Genomic DNA, 20014 nt, shown 5'->3' on the forward strand with positions numbered 1-20014 from the left:
TGGTATCTTACTGTGGTTTTAATTTGCATTGCCATTATGACTAATGATGCCAAGCATTTTTTGAGGTACTTATGTGCCATTCTACTCAGTATAATGGTGAAGTGACTTATCCATATCTTTTGCCATTTTTTAAATTGGGTTGCCTGTCCTCTTATTTTAAGTTGTAAGAGTTTTTAATATATTGTAGATACAAGACATTTGTCAATATATGTCTTGCAAATACTTTCTCCCAGTCTGTGGCTTATCTTTTTATTTTCATAACAATGTCTTTTGAAAAGTAAAAAATTTTAATTTTTTATACACATTACATAAAAGTTAACATTTTAACTATTTTTAAGTATACAATTCAGTGGCATCAAATATTCACAATGTTGTGAAACCATCACCACATTCATCATCAAAACTTTTTCATCATCCCAAAATGAAACTCCAGTTCATTAAACAATAACTTCCTATCCTTTTCCCCTTAGTCCCTGGCAACAACCATTCTACTTTCTGTCTATAAATTTGACTGCACTAAATACTTCATATATATGTGAATGGCTTATTTCACTTAGTATAATGTCTTCGAGTTTCATCCGTGTTGTACCATGTGTCAGAATTTCCTTCCTTTTTAAGGCTGAATAATATTCTTTTATATATACACACATGCACACACATACACATCACATTTTGTTTATCCATTCACCATTTAATGGACATTTGGGTTGCTTCTACCTTTTGGCTATTGTGACTAATAGTGCTATGAACATGGGTACACAAATATAAAATTGTAATTCTGATAAAATCTAATTTACTGACTTTTTTCTATTAATAGTTTGTACGTTTTATGATGTACTTAAAAAATCTTTGCTAAATCCAAGACCACTAAGATTTAATCTGAGCTGCTAAAACTAAAACCACTAAGATTCAATCTAAGATTGTTTTTACTAGAAGTTACATTTATATCTATGATCTATTTTGAGTTAATTTTTGGATATAGTATGAGACAAGAGTAGAGGTTCTTCTTTTTTTTTTTTTTTTTTTTTTACATATGGATATCCATTTTTTGGCACCATTTGTTGAAAAGATTATCCTTTCCTCATTTAATTACCTTGGCACATTTGCCAAAAAGCAACTGACCACACATATGTTGGTCTACCTCTGGATTCTCTACTCTGTTCCACTGATCTATATGTCTATCTCTATGCCAATACCATATTGTCTTCATTAATGTAACTTTATAATAAGTCTTGAAATCAGGTAATGTAAGTCTTTGTTTTTTTTTTAAAGTTGTTTTTTATCTTGGGTCCTTTGAATATACAAATTTTTAAAATCAGCTTGTCAATGTTTTTTAGAAAAGCCTATTGAGATTTTGATTGTAATTATATTCTATGGATTGGTTTGGGGAGAAATGACAATATGGAGTCATTTAATCCATGAACATGGTATATTTCTCCATTTACTTAGATATTTTTATTTTCTCTCAGCAATGTCTGAAACTTTTTTAGAGAACCCTTGAAATTATTACCAACAGCAAGTCAGCTGGTCCACCTGATTAAATTCCCCTTCCCTTAGGTATTCTGGTAGCTCATTACTTCAGCAACAATCTCATAATTCCTTTTAGGCACAAATAAATAGAATAGTATGGCCAAAACTGAAAATTGCCAATAAAACAGACACTTAAAGGAGGTTGAAAATATTAAGGTCTAAGGTGTTGCATCTAACGTTCACTTATACAGACAGATTAAGGTCCAGATCAGAAAGGGTTGAGATGTATCTAAAAAGCCAGCGACTTATTGGGCCAAACTCACAGGATTTCATAAGGCTAAAAAAATCTCAGTACTGATATCAAAAATATCAGTACAATCAAAATATGAGCATCTTTGTTAAATAAACAGAGCACTATAACCTGAGATTGTTTGGAACATGAAGAGATTGGTTAATATTTGTAAATTTATTTTTTATATTTATTATATCCTTGTTTGGCAGTATTCATAAGTAATCCTTATATAGTCACCAGAAACTTACTGTTGGACAGGACTGAGCTCGGTTCCAGATCAAATCAAACTTCTCTTCCTGTAGGTTAGAAAAGAATAAAATTCACAAACAAGAAAACGTAAAAGGACAGAACCACATTTAAATTTACCAAAATGACTCTAGAACTAAAATATAACTAAAATGATCTCTTAAGTTCCAGCATTTACAAATCCCTCTTATGACAGAGAGGAAAAACCATATGTATGCTCTGCTGTTCAATGTCAGAATTGTGTGTGAAGAGTGTATACTCCAAATGTTCCAGACTCTCCATGGGACTCTGTCAAGTGTCAGAGACATCAAGTCACTAAGTCTGTCTGAGGGAAGGCTAAAAAGGCCTGTTTGAACAATGAGCCAGTGTTAGACATCTAAAATATCATGAAAAGTGCAGATTTTTTGGCTGTTGAACTTATGAAGGGCAAGGGTATATATGTATAAGAGGTAGAAAAAAAAATAGCAATACTCTCATGACAACCAGAAGACTGGCTTTATTTTTCTCTTTGTAAGTTTTCCTCCTTAATCTTATACATACACATCTAAGTTTAGTATATATTTATGTGCTTGATATAAACTTAACCTAAGATACTTCCTCTTCAGGGAAGATGAATTAAAAAAACTAGCCAATAACCCAGTACATCAAATGCTTTCTTATGGTAAAAGTCAGCAGAAGAACATTAAACCAGAGGAAGCCAGCAGTACCCCTTCCCAAATCACATATCTCAATGGTCAAGCAATGGCTAGTAACTATCTCCAAGACAGCAATTTCAAGAAGGTGGGAAGGAAAAAAAAAACAAAACAAGAAAATACCACTTGCTAAGGGGAAATGCCAGAAAAAGACCAGGAGGAGGCTCTAAGTCAGCTCAGACACAGGTCACTTACAAACAAGCAGGGAAGAAAGCTATGCTAGAGGCCCTGTGTTAAATTCCAATGGCTTCGAAAACACCAAAAAGAAATAAAAGACTTGGAAATCGGAAGGTTGGAAATTACTTAGCAATGTGAACTTACAACATGCTCCCTTGTCAGAGACTTGACTCAAAGAGACATTTCTAAACCAGAAAGAGGGAAAACAAGAGCCATAAATATACCATATGGAGCTTCCAATCTTTAGTGCTCAGGGCATAATAAAAACCCTCAGAGCTATAAATGTAAGTTCTCAAGAGGCAATAAACATAGGAAAAGTAAAGGCGACTGCCTGCTAAGGGTAGAGACCTGACCTTCATGCTATAACACTCTCATTTTCCCCTCCAAACTACTTACAGGAATAACTGCATAGACTGTATCCTTTGCTGCAAAATACTGCTGCCAAATCTGTACAAAAAAAAGAGTATGTCTGTGACATGCTGGTAATCTTTTCCACCTGTGCCAAGAAATGGTGACAGCTGTCATTGCTCAGAGTAATATGCTATTTGATAACGGGGAGGAAAACCCAACATAATGCTTTTATTACTAGTACATGATTACAAAAAAGATTTAATATTGTCTACTCTTTTAGATGATTAAACTGCAACTCTTAGCAAATTCCTGTCAGAGAGATAGATTCTATGACTTTGTTAATCATTTCTCTCAAGATGTGCCTTGTATGTAATAGACAAGCTCTTTTTTTCATATCTTCTCTCTTCCCTCCCAAAACCCATACTCTCCAGCCAGCTGTGGGCCTTCTCAGAGAGCAGGACATCAGTCATTCAGAACCCAGGATCTGGAGTCAGGTGGACCTGGATGCAAATCCCAGCTGCAAGCATTTTCTGGCTATGCTACTTTGAGCAAATTACTGAAAAATCACCAAATAATATCAATATAACCACGAATAAAATAGTGATAATATCAACCTCACAGGACTGTTGTGAAGACTGCTTGAAATAATGTAGGTTTGTGCTTAGCACAACAGAATTAATTACAATGCCAACCAGAACCATGGTGCTCTGAGGGCAACAAAGAGGCCCTTAACCCAAGCTAGGAAATAAGTGCCAGAGGATACTTGAGGTATATCTTGAAAAATGATCAGGAGTTAGCCAGGTGAACAGAGAGGCTGGGAAGACAGAAGAGACGCATTCTAAGCAGAGAATGACAGTATTACAGTATTAGCAAAGGCATATAAGTAGGAGAAGGTATCATAGCCAAAGTGACACAGAGTGAGCTAGTGTGGAGAATGGGGTCACCCTCCATAAGAGCTGCTCTGCTTTGTTAATAACATTCCTTTTTAAATGGAGGGATCTGTGTACAGCCATGCCACCCTGAATGTGCCTGATCTCGTCTGATCTCAGAAGCTAAGCAGGGTCAGGCCTGGTTAGTACTTCAATGGGAGATTGCCTAGGAATACCAAGTGCTGTAAGCATTAAAAAGAAAAGAAAAAGGAGTGTAAAAAAAATGGGGGGCCCCAATTGAAGACACTAGTCAAAGTGTGATCTCACCAACAAAGAGCACAGGAGGACTATTACTTCCTAGGACTTGGACAAATCACCCTATCAATGCAGCCTAAGTTGTTTTGTTTTCTTTTTCTCATGTCAAAACATTATCTTCTCATTTTAAGAACAGCATATCCTGCTTATTTTTATTTAACTTATATTAATAGATAGTTCATGAAACAACACTGAAATATATGAGACTGTCAGATGTTTCCTAACATAGTTGACCTTGGTTACTCAAAATTGCTTTAATAAACACAAATTTGTATCTAAATTTATAGGTCTAAATGGTATGTGTCATATGCTCGGGACTCCTAGGCCTGGCTTCTCTCTCCCCACTTCTTCCCAAAGGCAGTTTGAGGTTTCCTTGAGACTTTGCATAAGCCTCTATTAACAGACATTAGAAACCCGTGCTGTTCTTATTTTTGTATCTGTCCTTCCACAAGGCTAAAACTCCTTGAGAGTAGATCTCTCATTTATTTCCATATCTGGCACAGAGTCTGGCAGTTAACAGGTATTTGATAAATTAAATGCTTGCTGAAAGGAACGATATAGTCCCCAAAGGAGAACCATTGCAAATGGCACAATTTCCAATAGGGAATATGATGCAGAGTCAAATAGACATGGGTTTGAGTCACAGCTCTACCACTAATTAAGCTACTTAATCTCTTTATGTTATAGTTTCCTCAGTGGCATATTGGGAATAATAGCACTTACTTTACAAAGTGGATGTAAGAATTTAATGAAATAGTTTATATGAAACACTAAGTACTGTACCGGACACATAGCATATTGCTTTTATTATTTTGATTCTCTCAATACAGTTAAAATACAATTCATGGAACTCTAAGGAATGGGAATAAATAGTTTATTATAGTCTACTTAGAGAAAAGAATAACAAACATGAAAATTTAAATAGCAATGCAAATCAGCATATACAGAATGACCAAACAGGCAGGCGAGATCAAGACTGCTTTGAAGGAAAGTGTCCAGGAAGCTTCCTGCAGAAGGTCTTATAATAATGGAGAGTCTGAATGTCGAGCAAAGGAATATGGGAAATCACTGAACATTTGTAAGCAGGTTACAAATGTAATACTTATTTTCATTCATTTATTTAAAAACACAAATATGACACTTTGTGCTAGGCACTGTTCTAAATGCTTTACAAATATTAACTCGTTTAATTCCCCAAATAACTATGAGGTAAGCACTATTATTATCTCCACTTAACAGATAAAGAAACTAAGGCCCAGGTTAACTAACTTATCAAAGTCAGTCAGCTAATAAGTGACAGAACTAGGACTTAAAGCAGGCAGCTTGGTTCTAGAGTCTGTGTTCTTAACCAATAAATTATGCTTCTCCATTATGAAAGCTGAACTTTAAGAGGATCCAAGTGGTAAGGATATGAGAGGGGGAGTGGGAGATGAGAACAGGGAAACCTATTTAGAAAGGAAGTACAGTAATCCAGGTATTGAGTGCCGATGATTTTAAATAAGATGTGGGCAACAGGAATGAAAAAGAAAGGGGAAATGTGAGTTGATAGGACATACAGGAGTGAGACTGAGAAAGACAAGTTTTATTATGTCACTATTTTTCATGTAATTCATCACTTTTGCTATTTATGACCACCTTTCATTCTGGCTAGAAAGAGGTGTCAGGAAATGTATGCTCCTTTCTACTTTCAGATTTGGTTCACAGAGCACACATTTCAAATATGCCAATTCATTTTCTTTCATTACCTGTTTTATTTCTTCTGCAGTTTTGTCTTTTACCATCTCAATGTTAAAGATTGAACTGAGAGTCTGAAAGAGAAAATAAAAGGCAATAAACACCCACAATTAAAAAAATAAAACAGCTTAACTCTATTTGTAAGGCTTGTACATCAGGACAGTGAAGCAGATCTTCAATAAGTAGAAAACAAGTATGAAGAAACCTGCCTGCTCAGAGAAGTGAGCCCCCAAGCCCAGGCAGGTTTTTGCAGTTCTATTCCTGGGAGCATCTGTATGTACTTTATCCTCCCAATGACTACTGCAGCACTTTGCAAATAGTAAGAGGAGAAAGTTTGGTTGTTATCTTTAACTGCTAATATGCCGGGAGTGACCCCTTATTTGCAAATTAAAGGACAGAGTAAATATGTTTTTATTTGATTTTTAAAAACTAATTCCTGTAGAAAGGAAGAGTATCACTATATTTCCTTCATATTTCCTCTAGTATCCCCAGGACCCACACTATGCTAAGGGTTACATCAAGGACACAAAAATTCATAGAAATATTTCTCATCTCCACAGCTGGTAAGTCACAAAATCACTGAACCACAGTAAATATGTTCAAATTTACAGCCTCTTGTTATTGATGTTACATGAGGCTTCAGACTTGGATATTTAATTAGAAACCTACCTTGTCCTTAGTGAATCCTCTGCTCATAGACTGTTTCCCCAAGGTCTCTGCCTGAAATACATGATAGACAGGATATTAGTCTATACTTTACCCAGAAGAAAAAGACCACCAAGGTAGGTGAGGAGTCCAATATCTCATTTAATAATTTTGCACCTAAGAACTCACTTCTCTCCAATCTGTATAGTAACTGTACACGTTATTCTAAGAGTTATTGTTTGTGAGAAAATTTTTCTTTGACTAAGCATCTGAAATACAGAAATGAGAAAGGATTCCTTTGGTAGTAATCAGCATCTACTAATACTGAGAGTCCATTCTATATCTGTGACTACGGATATGAGGGACTCCTTCCCAGAACTGGGGCTGCTTGGATTTCCTGTGTTCTGTCCTCTGATCTGCTCCACAGTGAGCCATAGAGAAGGTAAGAAATGGAAAGATGTTATTTTCCAAGGCTGCTTCTGTGACAGCACTTCTGACAGCAGACATCCTCAGCAGACTATGGAGTTTTTTCCAATACTCGGTTTTAATATTCCATCAAGTTAGACTCCCCACCCAAAAGGCGTGAAACAACTGAAAGTGATTATTTTCTCTGCTAGGCCCCTACCTCTGATAAAGGCCACAGTCAGGAAATCCTATTTTGAGTTGTTTCTGACAGTGGGGATGGGCTGTTCTGAGACTTCCACTAAAGTTTCTTAGTTCAAGACTATGCCTTTCAGATGAAGGAGTACAACCTATACCTGGGATTCCGAAGCTGAAAAACATTTTCTGCATAAAACCCTGGCTTCATTACTCTGTGCTTTAATGAATCCAAACCTTTGATAAATGATGCCCATAGAACTCGTACCTACAAATTAGACAAAAGCCCAGTGTAGAAAAACCTATTGGATACACCCTGGTCTTTTTGGTCATACCCCTATACTGTGGCAGCACTTTAATGTAGTCTTTCCTTCATATGTAAACTGTCCAACAAAGAAAAAGTTGATTTCATTTTCACACCACTCACCTTCAGGTGTACTGTGAAAACAAAACAAACAAAACCCTCCATTTGCACAGCTGCTTTCACCTTTCAATCACCAAGCCTAGTGTATTCTTTTCCCACAATGTCCCTCCAATTCATTGTTCATTTCCATTTTAACTTAGAGAAATAAAAATTTAAGGGCCAAGTATAAGCTTATTGCATTTTATCTAAGACACCAGTGATCTTAAGCACCATTATTTTATGTATCAGGAAATGATGCCAATTAAACAATAACAAATATTTTCATTTCATATTATTTTTAAGACAATTTCAGAGATGTTAAAATGTGAAAAAAATGTAGACTTTAGAACCAGTGAAATAAGGTAATTAAAATGATAATTGAAACCACGGTAAATATTGAAATTTTCAGAAACGTACCTATATAACTTGAGAGAAAATTGTACATTGTGGAATCTCATAAGGGTCACTGATAACCATACTGCTCAGGGTTTGGAAGTTTTTATAATTACCAAAACAATGTCCCTATACCAGTCAGCATTTGCTGCTTATGTATTCATGGTGATTCCACATATAGGTGGAGGCATCTGATGACTGCATTAGGTCTCAAAGCATAGTTGTGCTCAAGAACTTACATACTAACATATGTATTTTACTAAAAAATACTTTCATTTATATTATAGTTGAGAATTATATTGACACTGTCCCCCAATCCCCACCCCCATAAATTATGTGTGCAGGTCGGTTATATTGTCTACATTTCAGAGTAGAAAAAGAGAATTTAAAAACTTTTATTATAAAAAGAGGATGTTGCGTCTCCTGTGATAGGAACCCATGACTCAAAGTAAAGATAAGACTTTGGGAATAGAGTCATTAGCCACTAGCCTTCCTCTATCTAGCTAGATAAGAAAGACGGTAAGTAAATATTTACCTAAGTGTTGCCATAATTTAAATTCTACATTTTATTAAAAAGTTGAAATTCTAAGTCTATTTACGAAAAGGGGCAAGAGCTTTCCCATATAAATTTAAAGTTTATAACACAGTAATATTTCTAAGAGCTATTATTGACTTATGACCTTGATATTATGTTTAGTATAGGAAATTATATTTGTTAAAATATTTGTAGCAGGAAGTTGTTTGGTCACACAAAGTTGTAAACTATATTTGTCATAGGAGGTTGGATTTGCTCTCCAACCTTGTTAATGATTAACCCATTGACTACTGCTCTTATTCTAATTAACTCAACCAGTTATTAAAAGACTGAATGGATTCTCTTAAACATCAGGATACCCAAAGCAAAAAAAAAAAAGGTTATTCTCCAAGTAAAATAAACATCTCTCATTTTAAAACACAATGTAGAACCCAAATTTTCCCTTGAAACTCTCTTATTTCAGACATACAGCTCACACCTGGATTATTGCACATTCTCTCTGGTTTTGGCCTCTCTTACTCCAGTTTGTTCTATGCATCATCTTAGATTAGTATTTTTCAAGTCATAGGTTGTAAGATCAATTTACTGAATTGGCCAAAGTTTTCAAAGAGATAAAAAAAAATAATGAGTACATTACATATAGCAAAAGCATTGTCTTGTAAAAATTTTGTTTCAGTTATAATCATATATTTGCGTACTGAATTACAACGTAAAATATATTTCTTACTGGGGGGGTCATGGTCAAAAAGTTTGAAAAGTACTGCATTAGATTAATTTTCCTATTCACAGCTTTCAACATGCTTTTCTCCAGCTTTGATTCTTATTTAAGGACAATAACAGCTATTAAGCACTTTTTTGCCCCCTGATCTCTACAGCCTACTGCCATGTATGCCTTACCTTGATTGCTCAAATGTACCCCTAGGTGCAGTGACTACCTTTTCCATCCCTCTATATCTGCACCGTGACCACAGTAATTTACCAGTAAAAGCGGGATACCATTTATGGATGGGGACTGAGCTAAGTAGAGAGAGGCTATGTTCAGTTTATCTAGCTGACCCATCAATGAGCTTCTCCCAGGATTAGGGTTGGGAGTGGGGATACAGAGCACTGGTAAGCCAACACAAAAAGGGCCAGGTCTTACCTTCTGTTCCACACATTTGATGAAGTCACCTTGCCTGGAGTGCCCCACTGGCTGCTTCCGAAACTCAATGCGCTTCTCCAGTCGGGACTCAAAAGCAGCTGGGTCAGACCTGATCAAAGGTCAACCAAAAGTTAAACCACCTGGGCCATTTCACATTTGGAAAGAACAAAGCATCATGCTCCACTTTCAAAGAGAGGTTATTCAGAGGCTGAAGGATTTGCCCTCAGTTATGCCTGAGCACAGGCCTACGAATCAGGAAAGTAGAAAAATAAATCTGTTATTCAACTATTGTTAATCCTCAAGAGGCCTATGTAACATTTTTTTGCTGCAGGATATTCCTAAGGATATCCACATAGAGCTTGGTCTCTCAGGTACTTACACTCTGGGTACTGGAATTCAAATCCTCAGGATGGGAAGGGGACTTTGAGCCATATTGCTGTTACTTCCTCAGGCAAGAATCCAGTAGCATACCTACTAGGTGTTTTACTTGGATATGTCTAGTTCTTGAACATCTTCTCCCCCACCAACTCCCAGGTTAAACATCTGTTTATTTAGAAGCAGGTAACTCAAGAGGTTTCAGGTAGCCTATTTGCAGGAGAAAACTTAGCACCTGAGTATCTCTCTGACTCTCTTCCAAAGAACCTGCTTCTGCACATGGAACATTAGAACTTGTCGTTTATGTCAAAATGGGGTTATTCTTCAGGTCTGAAGTTCAGGTTGGGGTTGCCGTCCTTGTTAAGAATTCTTTAGGCTGTGTAGCAGATGATGTGATATTTGGCTCTGTGTACTTTGGAGAAGACATTATACAGGGACTCCAGCTCTTTGGCCATGAGATCTGTAGTGTCATGGGTGATACCTGCAAGATCCAAAGAATCTTGCTCACCTCTCTGATGGAGTCCTGAGGACCTTCTATTAAACTCCTTCCCAGAGGTGACATCGAAAACCACTCCCTTCACTGCCATGTACATGAGTGTATCTTCTTTCCTTCCATAGTGGGCCAGCTCCTTGGTGCAAAGTTGCTTCAGGGATCCTTCCCAGTGGGATGTGGCAACTGTTCTGCGAGGACTACAAGTGCCAGGACAAGAGTCAGTGTTGCCGGTGTCCACAGACATACCTGAGCCTCCATGGTGAGTGGAGAGAATGAGGGATGGCTTAGGCAGTGGGATCTGTACATTCCTGCCTTGGACATCTTTTATTATTAAAACGTTCTGAGCCTAAATCTATTTCTCTGTATCTTTTGCCCCCAGGAACAAGAGAAAATGTCTAATTCCTTTTATATGAATATTTGAAAATCACTATTATGTCATCCCCTAAATTTCTCTTCTCTTGGTTAAATTTCTTTATTTTCCTGGGCACCTTTTCATATATATGACTTATGAATCTTTTCTCACTGTGGATCTGCTCTCTGGAAAACCTCCAGTTGGTCCACATCCTAGATACAGTGGGCCTGGAGCTAGATCAAATCTTCCCAATTCACCAATGCAGAGTGTGATGCAAAAATCCAGATTCTGGGTTGGGGTGGAGTCAGCAGGGCACACAGCCTTGTCCTGCTGTTGGCTAACACCAAACCTGTGGCTGGTGCTTCAAGAGCCCAGGTTTTAGTGAATATGCCCCAGCACTAACCAATCAGGACTGTAATTCCTTTTAAAATATCTCATGATATCCTACCTGTTTGGTTTTGGGCCTTAAGGCCGGGCCCTCTCTTGCCTCTTCCCTTAACTTGGCCCAGGTTCTACTGATCCTTTTTTGATCCTACTTTCTTATTTTCCTTTTTATCTGCCTCAACCTCAGCTCTTCCTTTTGGATCCACCCAGCTTTCTATCTCCCATCTCTCACCTCCCCAACTTGTCTCACTCAGATGCTTCTAGGATTTACCCTTTCCCTCTCATTTTCATTCATCCAACAAATTTTACTTGTTGTCTCTTGCCTGTTGCTTACCTTGGTGGGCTCTGGGGATACAAAAATAAATAAGACAGAGTTCCTGCCTCAAGGAACTTACTATCTAGTGTGAGAGAAAGACATGTAAATAAGTAAAGTGCTAAAGGTGTTATGATGAAAATTTGCCTCAAATGGTGAGGTAGTTTAATGCCTCTGTACCTTTGCTGCTGCTGCTCCCCTTACTTGGAACATCCTCCCCAACCACATTCCTGTATCCCTTTGTGCTAGACCATAGTGCTTAAAGGAAATTTCGGTAATAAAACTAGAGACAAGGCTCACAGAATGAGAGCCTTCTGTGGAACACTAAGGAATATGGACACTGTCCAGAAGTCAGTGGAAAGCTCACTCTTCAGGAGATAGCAGTACATGTAAATGTTGATGGTAATAATAATCTAGTAGGGAAGGAGAGTAGAACCAGTCATTAACTAGTGCATGAGTGAGAACAAAGGGGAGCTGTGAAGTATTCAGTGTATGAACAGACAGCTCTTCTGAGATGTCTGTTTGTAAAAAGAAACAATGAAAAAAGGCTGAAAGGGAATGTAGGTCAAAGAAAGGTTATTAAGATGACAATTATATGAGTATATTTGATGCTGTTAGAAGGACAGCAAAAATATTCATTTATTTATTCCACCATTCTTTCAAAAAGAGAAGAAAGTAACTGAGATAGAGGGGAGGAAGGAGCCAAGACTGAAAGTGGGGGAGACCAGTTAGAGGATGACAGCAAGAGTTTAGGTGAAGATGATGGAGTAAACTAAGGCTGCGGAAACAGATGAGACAGAACTCAAAGAAGTTACAGGACTCAGTCTTTGGTTTCCTTTCATAAGACAACTGCCTGCCCACCCTGCCAAATTCTCTCCCAAGCCCCTGTGATTTTCACCTTTGATCTCCTTCAGCTCTTTCCACTTGAACTCTTCAGACCCACCTCAACCTCCTCTAATCTCCAGGTCCTTTCATCTGGAAGCAGAAGGGTAGTGTTAGGAACCTGGATTCCAAGTCAGGTGAATCCCAGCCAGCTGTGTAACCTTGGGTTGATTTCTTAATCTGATCTTCAGTTTTCTCATCTTAATGAGTGTTCGATTGATGATCTAACTGTAAAACTACTGGTCTTTGATGCTCTGCTCCCACCTCCAATCTTCTTTCCTTGCAGTCAAGACTCTAGCTAGGAGCTTGGGGACACCAGTTCTAGGCCAGCTGACTCAATATGTGACCTTCAGTAAGTCAAGGCCCTTCTCTGGAAAGCTCCATTTTCCCATTTCTTTAGTGAGGATGGGTGTCTTAGAGCTTCCTGCTTCATAAAGACTGTCATCATGAGTCTACCTCAGCATTTTGAGAATTAGAGCCCCAAGACAACAGACAACTGGGAAAAGAGCCAGGACTTTATAGAATCTCTTAGCTCTGACACTAGTTGTGTGGACATTAGGCAACTGACTTGGCCTCTCTGAACCTATATATATGATCTGTAGAGTAGGGGCGGTAATAACGCCACCCACTTCCCTGGGCTGTTGGAAGCACTGAAAACGCCAGTCACATCGAAAACGTAGGCCGCGCGCTGCCCCTCTTCCCTGCCCACCGCCAGCCCGCCGGGGCCCGCACCTGCGCAGCTGCTGGATCTTGTCGCGATAGCGGTCGTAGAAGGGGTTGGCCTCGAGCTCGGTCCCGACCCTGTTGTCGTCGGTACCCCCAGCAGGCCGGCCCGAGTCGCAGCGCACCGGGAACACGCGCAGCTGAGCGGGTGACACGAGCCCCAGGCCCGGGACGCGGCTGCGCACTGCGCACAGGCCCCGATAGAGGCCGGCCACCTGCATGACGGCCGGACCTGTGCCACCCGCAGCTGCCACCACGGCAGCCATAACCGCCCCCGCCTCCTCCTCGTCCTCGGGTGTGTTGGCCTCGGCCCGCGGCCCGCGCGCCCGCTCCATCACGCTCCGGGTCTGCCGCGCCCGCGTTCCGACGCGGAGGTTCCGCGCGCCCAAAGTTCCGGGCGCCGGGACAGGGCGAAGCGGGGCGGGGCGGGGCAAAAGAGGCTCAATGCTCAGGTCCTGCCCAAGCACTCTGCGGTTCCGTGTGCCACAGGAGCCTGCCCGGATTCACGCCCTCGGGCTCGGACCAGTAGCCTCTGCTCTCCAAGTCTCCTCTTGAGAGCCGCTCGATTTGCTGGTCCTCACCGAGCTTGCTCATAAATTCTCTTGGCATTAACTCTAGTAGTCTTCCTTCAGCATTCTTCCTTTCATCAACTGTAATCACAGGAGCAGCTTCTCTTTACTGAGTGTTTCTATGTGCAGGACACTATTTGCTTCACATCCTGTAAGACAGAGTTTTCTTCATTTTACAGATTAGGAAACTGAGGCTGAGAGTGAGTATACGTTTCCAAGTTCTACTGAGGCCTGAACTCTTTTCAAGATGCCAGGTGCCTCCGAAGCCCTGTCTTCCTCTGCTTCCTGACTTCCACCTTGAACTCCAGCCAAACTGAACTATTGTCCTCCCCGAAGAGACACCTGGATTTGTCCTGACAAATTTTTATTTAGGCTATTTTTGATCCCTAAGGGAATGCTTTTTCCTTCCTGTCTTAACCCATTGCCACCATTTTCTTGACTGTCCTGAATCATGTGTGAACTCCTGAGGTAAGAGACAGTGACATCGACATCTCCTGTGTCAACATCGCCTTCTCCCAGTACATGGCCAGGCCTAGAGACAGGCCCTCTGCAATGGCACTGATCAGTTTGCCTCAATGGAAGTCCATTCCGTTTGGGTCTTACTTAATAAAAACCCCTCCTGAATGGTGGCCCCTCAGCGGCAGGGACAGAGCCTTCAACTCTACTCAATACAACCTACACTCATGGAGATTAACCCTGTCCTGGGAAAGTGGGATGGACTGTGAGGTTAGTAAGTCCTTCAAGTGTGCTGGCCTATATCTGCCTCAGTTTCCTTGCACCTGGCTGATCCCTATGCTTGGATTTGCATGCGGCTGCATTCTCATTATTTAGGGCTCAGTTCATAAGTTGGTACCCCAAAGGGACTTTTTTCGATGTACCCACTATCCCTTATATTCTTTATCCCATTATGTTATTTTAGTCTCTTCGTAGCAATTATGACTATCTAAAATTCTTAGGTATTTATTTCCTTGCTTACATTTATTCAGAGAGCTTACATTCTAGTGGGGTGAGACACAATAAATACATATATAATGTTAGGCGATGATTCATGCTATTCAGGAAAAAAAAGTGAGCTAAGAGAGTAGAGATAGAGGATATTTGAGCAGAGACTTGAAGGAAGTGAGGGAATGATCTTTACGGGTATCTGGGGGAAGAGCCTTCCAGATAGAGGGAATGGCAAGTGCAAAGGCCCTGATGCAGGAAAATGCTTGCTCTGCTTGTGGAACAGCAAGGAGGTTATTGTGTGAAGGAGGTATAGGGAGGCATAGTTAGATTGCCCAGGGCTTTGTAGGCCTTAGTTAAAGACTTAGGTTTTAAATCTGAGTGAGATGGGCAGTCATGGTAGGATCTGAGCAGAGAAGTAGTAACATGATCTACTTTTTTAAAGAGTTATTCTGGCTGCTGGTGGAATATAAGGCAAGGGTGACCAATTTGTCCTGGTTTAAGTGGAACTTCCCTGGTTTTAGCATTGAAAGTCCTACATCCTGGAAACCTCTTTACTCTCAGGCAAACTGGGATGGTTGGTCATCCTACAAGGACACCAATAATCTAAGTGAGAGATGGTTGTACTTAGAATAAGATGATACTGATGGGAAAGTGGTCAGATTCCGGGTACGTTTTGAAAGCTAAGCCTAAAGATTTTGCTAATGGAGTGAATGAACATGGATGTGAGAGAATGAAAGGACTAAAGGATGACTTACAGGCTTTTGACCAGAAAGATTGGAAGGATAGAGTTGCCATTTACAGAGAGGAGAAAGGCTGGAATAGGTTTTGGAAGGTAGATGATCAGGAGTTTGGTTTTGGATGTTTTAGTTGGAGATCAGTTAATAGACTGGCAAATAGAGATGCCAACCAGGCTGTTGGGTGAATGAGTCTAAAGTTCTGAGTAGCAGTCTGGGCTGAAGATACAAAGTTGTGAGTTGTCAGTGTGTATACGATCTTTAAAACTGAGTCTGAATGAGATCACTGAGGTAATGAATGTAGATAGAGGACTAAGGACTGAGCCCTAGGACACACTAACATTTGGAGATCAGGGAAAAGAGGAGAAACTAGCAAAGGAGACTGAAAAGCAGGAGCCAGTTAGGTAGGAGAGCCAGGTAGGTGGAAGCTGGAGAGAAATCACGTGTTGGGGGACCATAAAGAGGGAAATAATTAAATGGTGCCAAGAAGCAGTTAGGTCCAGGGTAGTAGGGGAGGCTAACCTGGGCTTAATCAGGAAGGGCTTTCTAACTGAACTGCCCATAAATGAATCAAGCTGCCTCAGGAAGTGTAAGCAAGTCCCTGACCCAAGCAAGTTCCAGGGAATTAGTTGCTGGGTCGGGGAGATGTACCTTCAGGCTTAATGGGAGGTAGGAATTGGTCTAGACAACTCTCAAAGCCTCTTGGAACTGGAGATGATGAGATTCTAGGAAGCCGATTGAAACAATTATTTGTCAGGAGTAGGGGGATTGAGCTGAGCATTGAAGGATAAGCAGGTATTCAGTGTGGGGAAGAGTGAGGAGGGGCACTTGTAGGTGGAGAAGCAGTGTGAGCAAAACTCCAGAGATGTGAATAAGCAGGCTCTGTTAAGGAGTCTGGCCTGATCAAAAAGGAAAGGTATGTGAAGGATAGGGAGAAAGGTGAGGTTGGAAAGAGATATAGGGCCAGGTGGTGGGTAGCTCCCACATGGCCTGGTGCCCAGGAAATGCTACTCTTTGAAGGAAAGTAACAAAAGAGAGAGATTGTAAGAGACAAGGAAAGAGGCATCAATCACTTGAGCAGGTTTTTGCCTAACAACTTGGTCAGATATCTTGCTGGCAGGACTGTCCACAGCTGTGTGTGTGCTCCTCACTGGGGACAGGTATCCCTCCACAACTGCTCCTTAAAGCCTCTGAGAACCTGGGGCCCTTTCCTGGGGGCTGCTCTGTGGGTTCGCCATAAGGGGGAGGGAAGAGACAATTCAGTGGGTGGGTGAGTCCCTGACAGAAGCAGTAGACATACACTATGATGTCATTGGATGGAGTACTTTCTGTTAATCCAAGACTTCACAAACACCACCCCTGGAATGCTCAATGCTCAGAACCTAGTGACCTCACCTTTAGGGAACAGTGGAATCTGGGCATTCTTAGAACTCCTATTGGATGGACAGATGGGTAGGTGAGCTCCCTCTCCCCAGAGCCATCGGCCAGGTACCAAGGCTAGAACTTATGGATCCCCAACAGGAGGATCTGAGTCTCCCTGATGGTAAATGCCTCTCCAATCTCTTTTCCTTGTTTTGTGCCATTAGCTTGGGGACAGACACTCAGGGAACACCTTTTGCATGGATGGGGTGATGACTGCCTGAATGGAAGAATGCTAACCAGTTAGGATATGGTTTCCTCTAAGGAAGCTATGGAAAACTAAGGATTCTTTGAGAGCATAGGGGTACTCTGAATACGCTAGAACCATCATACCCACCGAATGGGTAAAGGATATGGTCAAATGGGTTGGGACACTGGTGTTCCTGTCATCTGTTAAACTGTTACTTCCTTGGTGAGCCCTGCCTTCAGTGAGAGTTCTTAATCAGGAAGATTGGATGGGTCCAGGACTGGGAACCTGAGGCTTGACTAAGCGTGGGTCATGTCCCCTCTCCAACCCCAAATCTAGCTTTCCTTATCTATAAAGGGCTGGGGTGGCCTCTTAAACTCACTGGAAATCTAGCTTTGACTAAATAAGAGAATGATGAGGTAAGTCAATGAGGAGAGAGGGAAGGAATGAAGAGAGTGCTTAAGTGGATGGAATGACTGGTGAATGGTTAAAAAGGAGAATGAGTAACAGCTCAGGCCCCAAGCTAGAGCTATAAGCCAGCTTGCCTCTCTTTCTTTCTTGTCCTAGTGTGGGTCTCACTGTACTTTGGATTCCTGGGGCTATGTTCTTTGGTCACTGGTGGTTGCATTCTCTTTCTGCACTGGAGGAAGAACCTGCGCCGGGAAAAGCGTGCCCAGGAGTGGGTAGAGGTGATGAGAGCCACCACATTCACCTACAGCCCACTGTTGTACTGGATTAACAAGCGAAGGCACTATGGCATGAACACAGCCATCAACACAGGTCCTCCACCTTCTGTCACCAAGACTGAGACTGAGGTCCAGAATTCAGATCCTCTGGGGGAGTTGGACAGCACTGAAAGTAGAAGCCATGCTGCTCAAGAAAGCAACCCCAACATGGAGGCCACTGTCGTCCTGCAACCTGCATTGCAGCTGGTCCCACAGCAGTCCCTACCTTCCCCAATGCTGCGGCCCCAGGCCAGTTCCCCACTCCCGATTCCCGTCTTTCAGGAGGTGCCCTTTGCTCTCTCCCTGTGTAACCTACCCCCAATGCTGAACCACTCAGTGTCCTGCCCTTTAACCACCTGTCCTGAAAGGAACACCCACTTCTATTCCCTTCCCACACTGGCCCATGGGGACCATTGCTTCAGTGCCAAGCGTTTTGCTTCAGAACTGTAGCCTCCTCTGATGGTGGAAGCTGGAGGTATTGGGACAGAGCAGAAAATGGAGCTAATTCAGGGAGATGGTATTGACACAGACCAGGACCCATCTGGATGTCACATTATGAAAAATTTAAAAAAGTCCAAGGCTCCATGGTGTCTCGTTTGTTGTTAGGAGGGCAAAGTCCTTTCCCTGTTTGATGGGGGCACTTTGCAAAACAAAGTGAGGTCACTGAGTCTCACCAACACAAATGGGAACTGGAGGGTTGGCTGTGGGAAGACACACTGAACCAGTATTTGTGATGAGCGCAACAGCCCTCTATCCAATATTTATTTGGGACCAAAAACATATGCCAGACCCTGGGCTAGGTATTCACAGGCACTGCCATTCTGTGGGACATTAAGCACAGCTGCTATAAGATAGATGTGGAAGGTGCATGAGCTATGACGATTCATAGTAGCCATGTCACAGACAAAACAATTCATTGTGAGAGCCATGAGCCACACTGTACTTCAGGCCGAATCACATTCTTCATTAACATCTATGTGTACTGACTTCTTATATGATTGTCTCTACATTATTTCTAATATAAGAACACTGCCAAATGCATATCATGACCCTCTTTTTACAGATGAAGACAGTTCTCAAGGACATTTGCCATATTGTTTTTATGTTGCAGAGCAAGTTCTCACATTTACATCTGCCCGGAATCAAAGTTCCTGATCTTCCCACTATAAACCATGGTGTCCCTTCCCTAATGTCGTTTGAAAACACTTGGCAAACAATTCTTGTGTGTAGGGTGTAATTAACTTGGTCCACAGATTGGCTTGGGGGAAGGGCTGTTTAGAGAACCCCCTAAAATTATACACAGGATATCTATATCTATAGGTTTTTTTTTTCCTCTCAAAGGATTTCATGGCCCCTCCAATAGGTAAAATCCACTACACGAGAATATTAATTTTTGTACCTTCTGGAAAATTTGTCTGGAGACACAAAAATAATACTGGCTATTTGGTCCCAGTTTAAAGGTAAGAAAGCTCAGATCTGCCCCAGGATATAAATTTTTTCCTTTTGCTTTGGAAATAAGGAAATCATTTTACCATATTTGGTAAGATACTCAAATGACCTAAACTTTATGTAGTCTTCCCTGAGGGGAAAGGCCACCCAGATGTGTGTGTGTGTGTAATCTCAGAATTTAGCAACCATGTAGAGCTAATCTATTTTTCTTCGTGTGAAAAAGCCCCAACCCCTATAAGACCCCTCTCTTCCAATTGATTTCAAGCCCTTTTCTTTTATTTAAAGGCTGTGGGACATTTCTTGTAAACATGCTCATACTAAATCTCAAAACATAAAGCAGGCATAACTAGAGCTTCTCTGGTTGATACAAGGGTAGGGACTCACTTGTCCCTCTCCCTGCCCTCTCCCACCCCACCCTGAAGATGCCAAAGAAACAGCCTTCACTTCTTCAGGCCAACTTCTGTGGTTTGTCAGGCAGATTCTTCAACATTACTTGTGCCCACCATCCATTTGTTAGTCCTTGCTTTCAAAAGGAGGAAGGAGTCCATAAAAATAGAGATCAAAGCAGAAATATATATATATATATATATATATATATATATAT

At 41.0% G+C, this 20014-nt stretch overlaps 2 protein-coding genes and 1 pseudogene across 4 annotated transcripts in view; 2 read left to right on the top strand and 1 right to left on the bottom strand.

The window, feature by feature from the left end:
• The window catches only part of ATPAF1 (ATP synthase mitochondrial F1 complex assembly factor 1), a 26183-nt gene extending 12429 nt beyond the window's left edge, over nucleotides 1-13754 (bottom strand). Inside the window, exons 1-8 of one of the 3 annotated variants that reach the window (XM_039885328.1) lie at nucleotides 13392-13528; nucleotides 12676-12752; nucleotides 10744-10925; nucleotides 9861-9969; nucleotides 6816-6866; nucleotides 6158-6220; nucleotides 3274-3324; nucleotides 2011-2058 (exon numbers count right to left, since the gene is read on the bottom strand). In XM_039885328.1, the coding sequence (XP_039741262.1) occupies nucleotides 2011-2058; nucleotides 3274-3324; nucleotides 6158-6220; nucleotides 6816-6842 (189 nt within the window). In that variant the 5' untranslated portion in view covers nucleotides 6843-6866; nucleotides 9861-9969; nucleotides 10744-10925; nucleotides 12676-12752; nucleotides 13392-13528. Of the gene's footprint in view, nucleotides 1-2010; nucleotides 2059-3273; nucleotides 3325-6157; nucleotides 6221-6815; nucleotides 6867-9860; nucleotides 9970-10743; nucleotides 10926-12675; nucleotides 12753-13391 lie in introns of all 3 variants that reach the window. The other 2 variants (XM_039885319.1, XM_039885310.1) reach the window with 2 other exon arrangements.
• LOC120623085 (uncharacterized) lies at nucleotides 4230-4348 on the top strand (annotated as a pseudogene).
• TEX38 (testis expressed 38) lies at nucleotides 13288-18741 on the top strand. The gene is made up of 3 exons (XM_039885338.1): nucleotides 13288-13335; nucleotides 14131-14677; nucleotides 17804-18741. The coding sequence occupies exon 3, from the start codon at nucleotides 17929-17931 to the stop codon at nucleotides 18409-18411; it is 483 nt and encodes a 160-aa protein (XP_039741272.1). The 5' UTR covers nucleotides 13288-13335; nucleotides 14131-14677; nucleotides 17804-17928; the 3' UTR covers nucleotides 18412-18741.
• Nucleotides 18742-20014: the final 1273 nt, after the last annotated feature.

The sequence above is a fragment of the Pteropus medius genome, unplaced genomic scaffold, assembly GCF_902729225.1.
Source record: "Pteropus medius unplaced genomic scaffold, Ma_sr-lr_union100, whole genome shotgun sequence".
NCBI lineage: Eukaryota > Metazoa > Chordata > Mammalia > Chiroptera > Pteropodidae > Pteropus > Pteropus medius.

Excerpts from the sequence above, each read along its gene's own strand:
- TEX38 (XM_039885338.1), top strand. The coding sequence starts at position 17,929 with ATGAGAGCCACCACATTCACCTACAGCCCACTGTTGTACTGGATTAAC.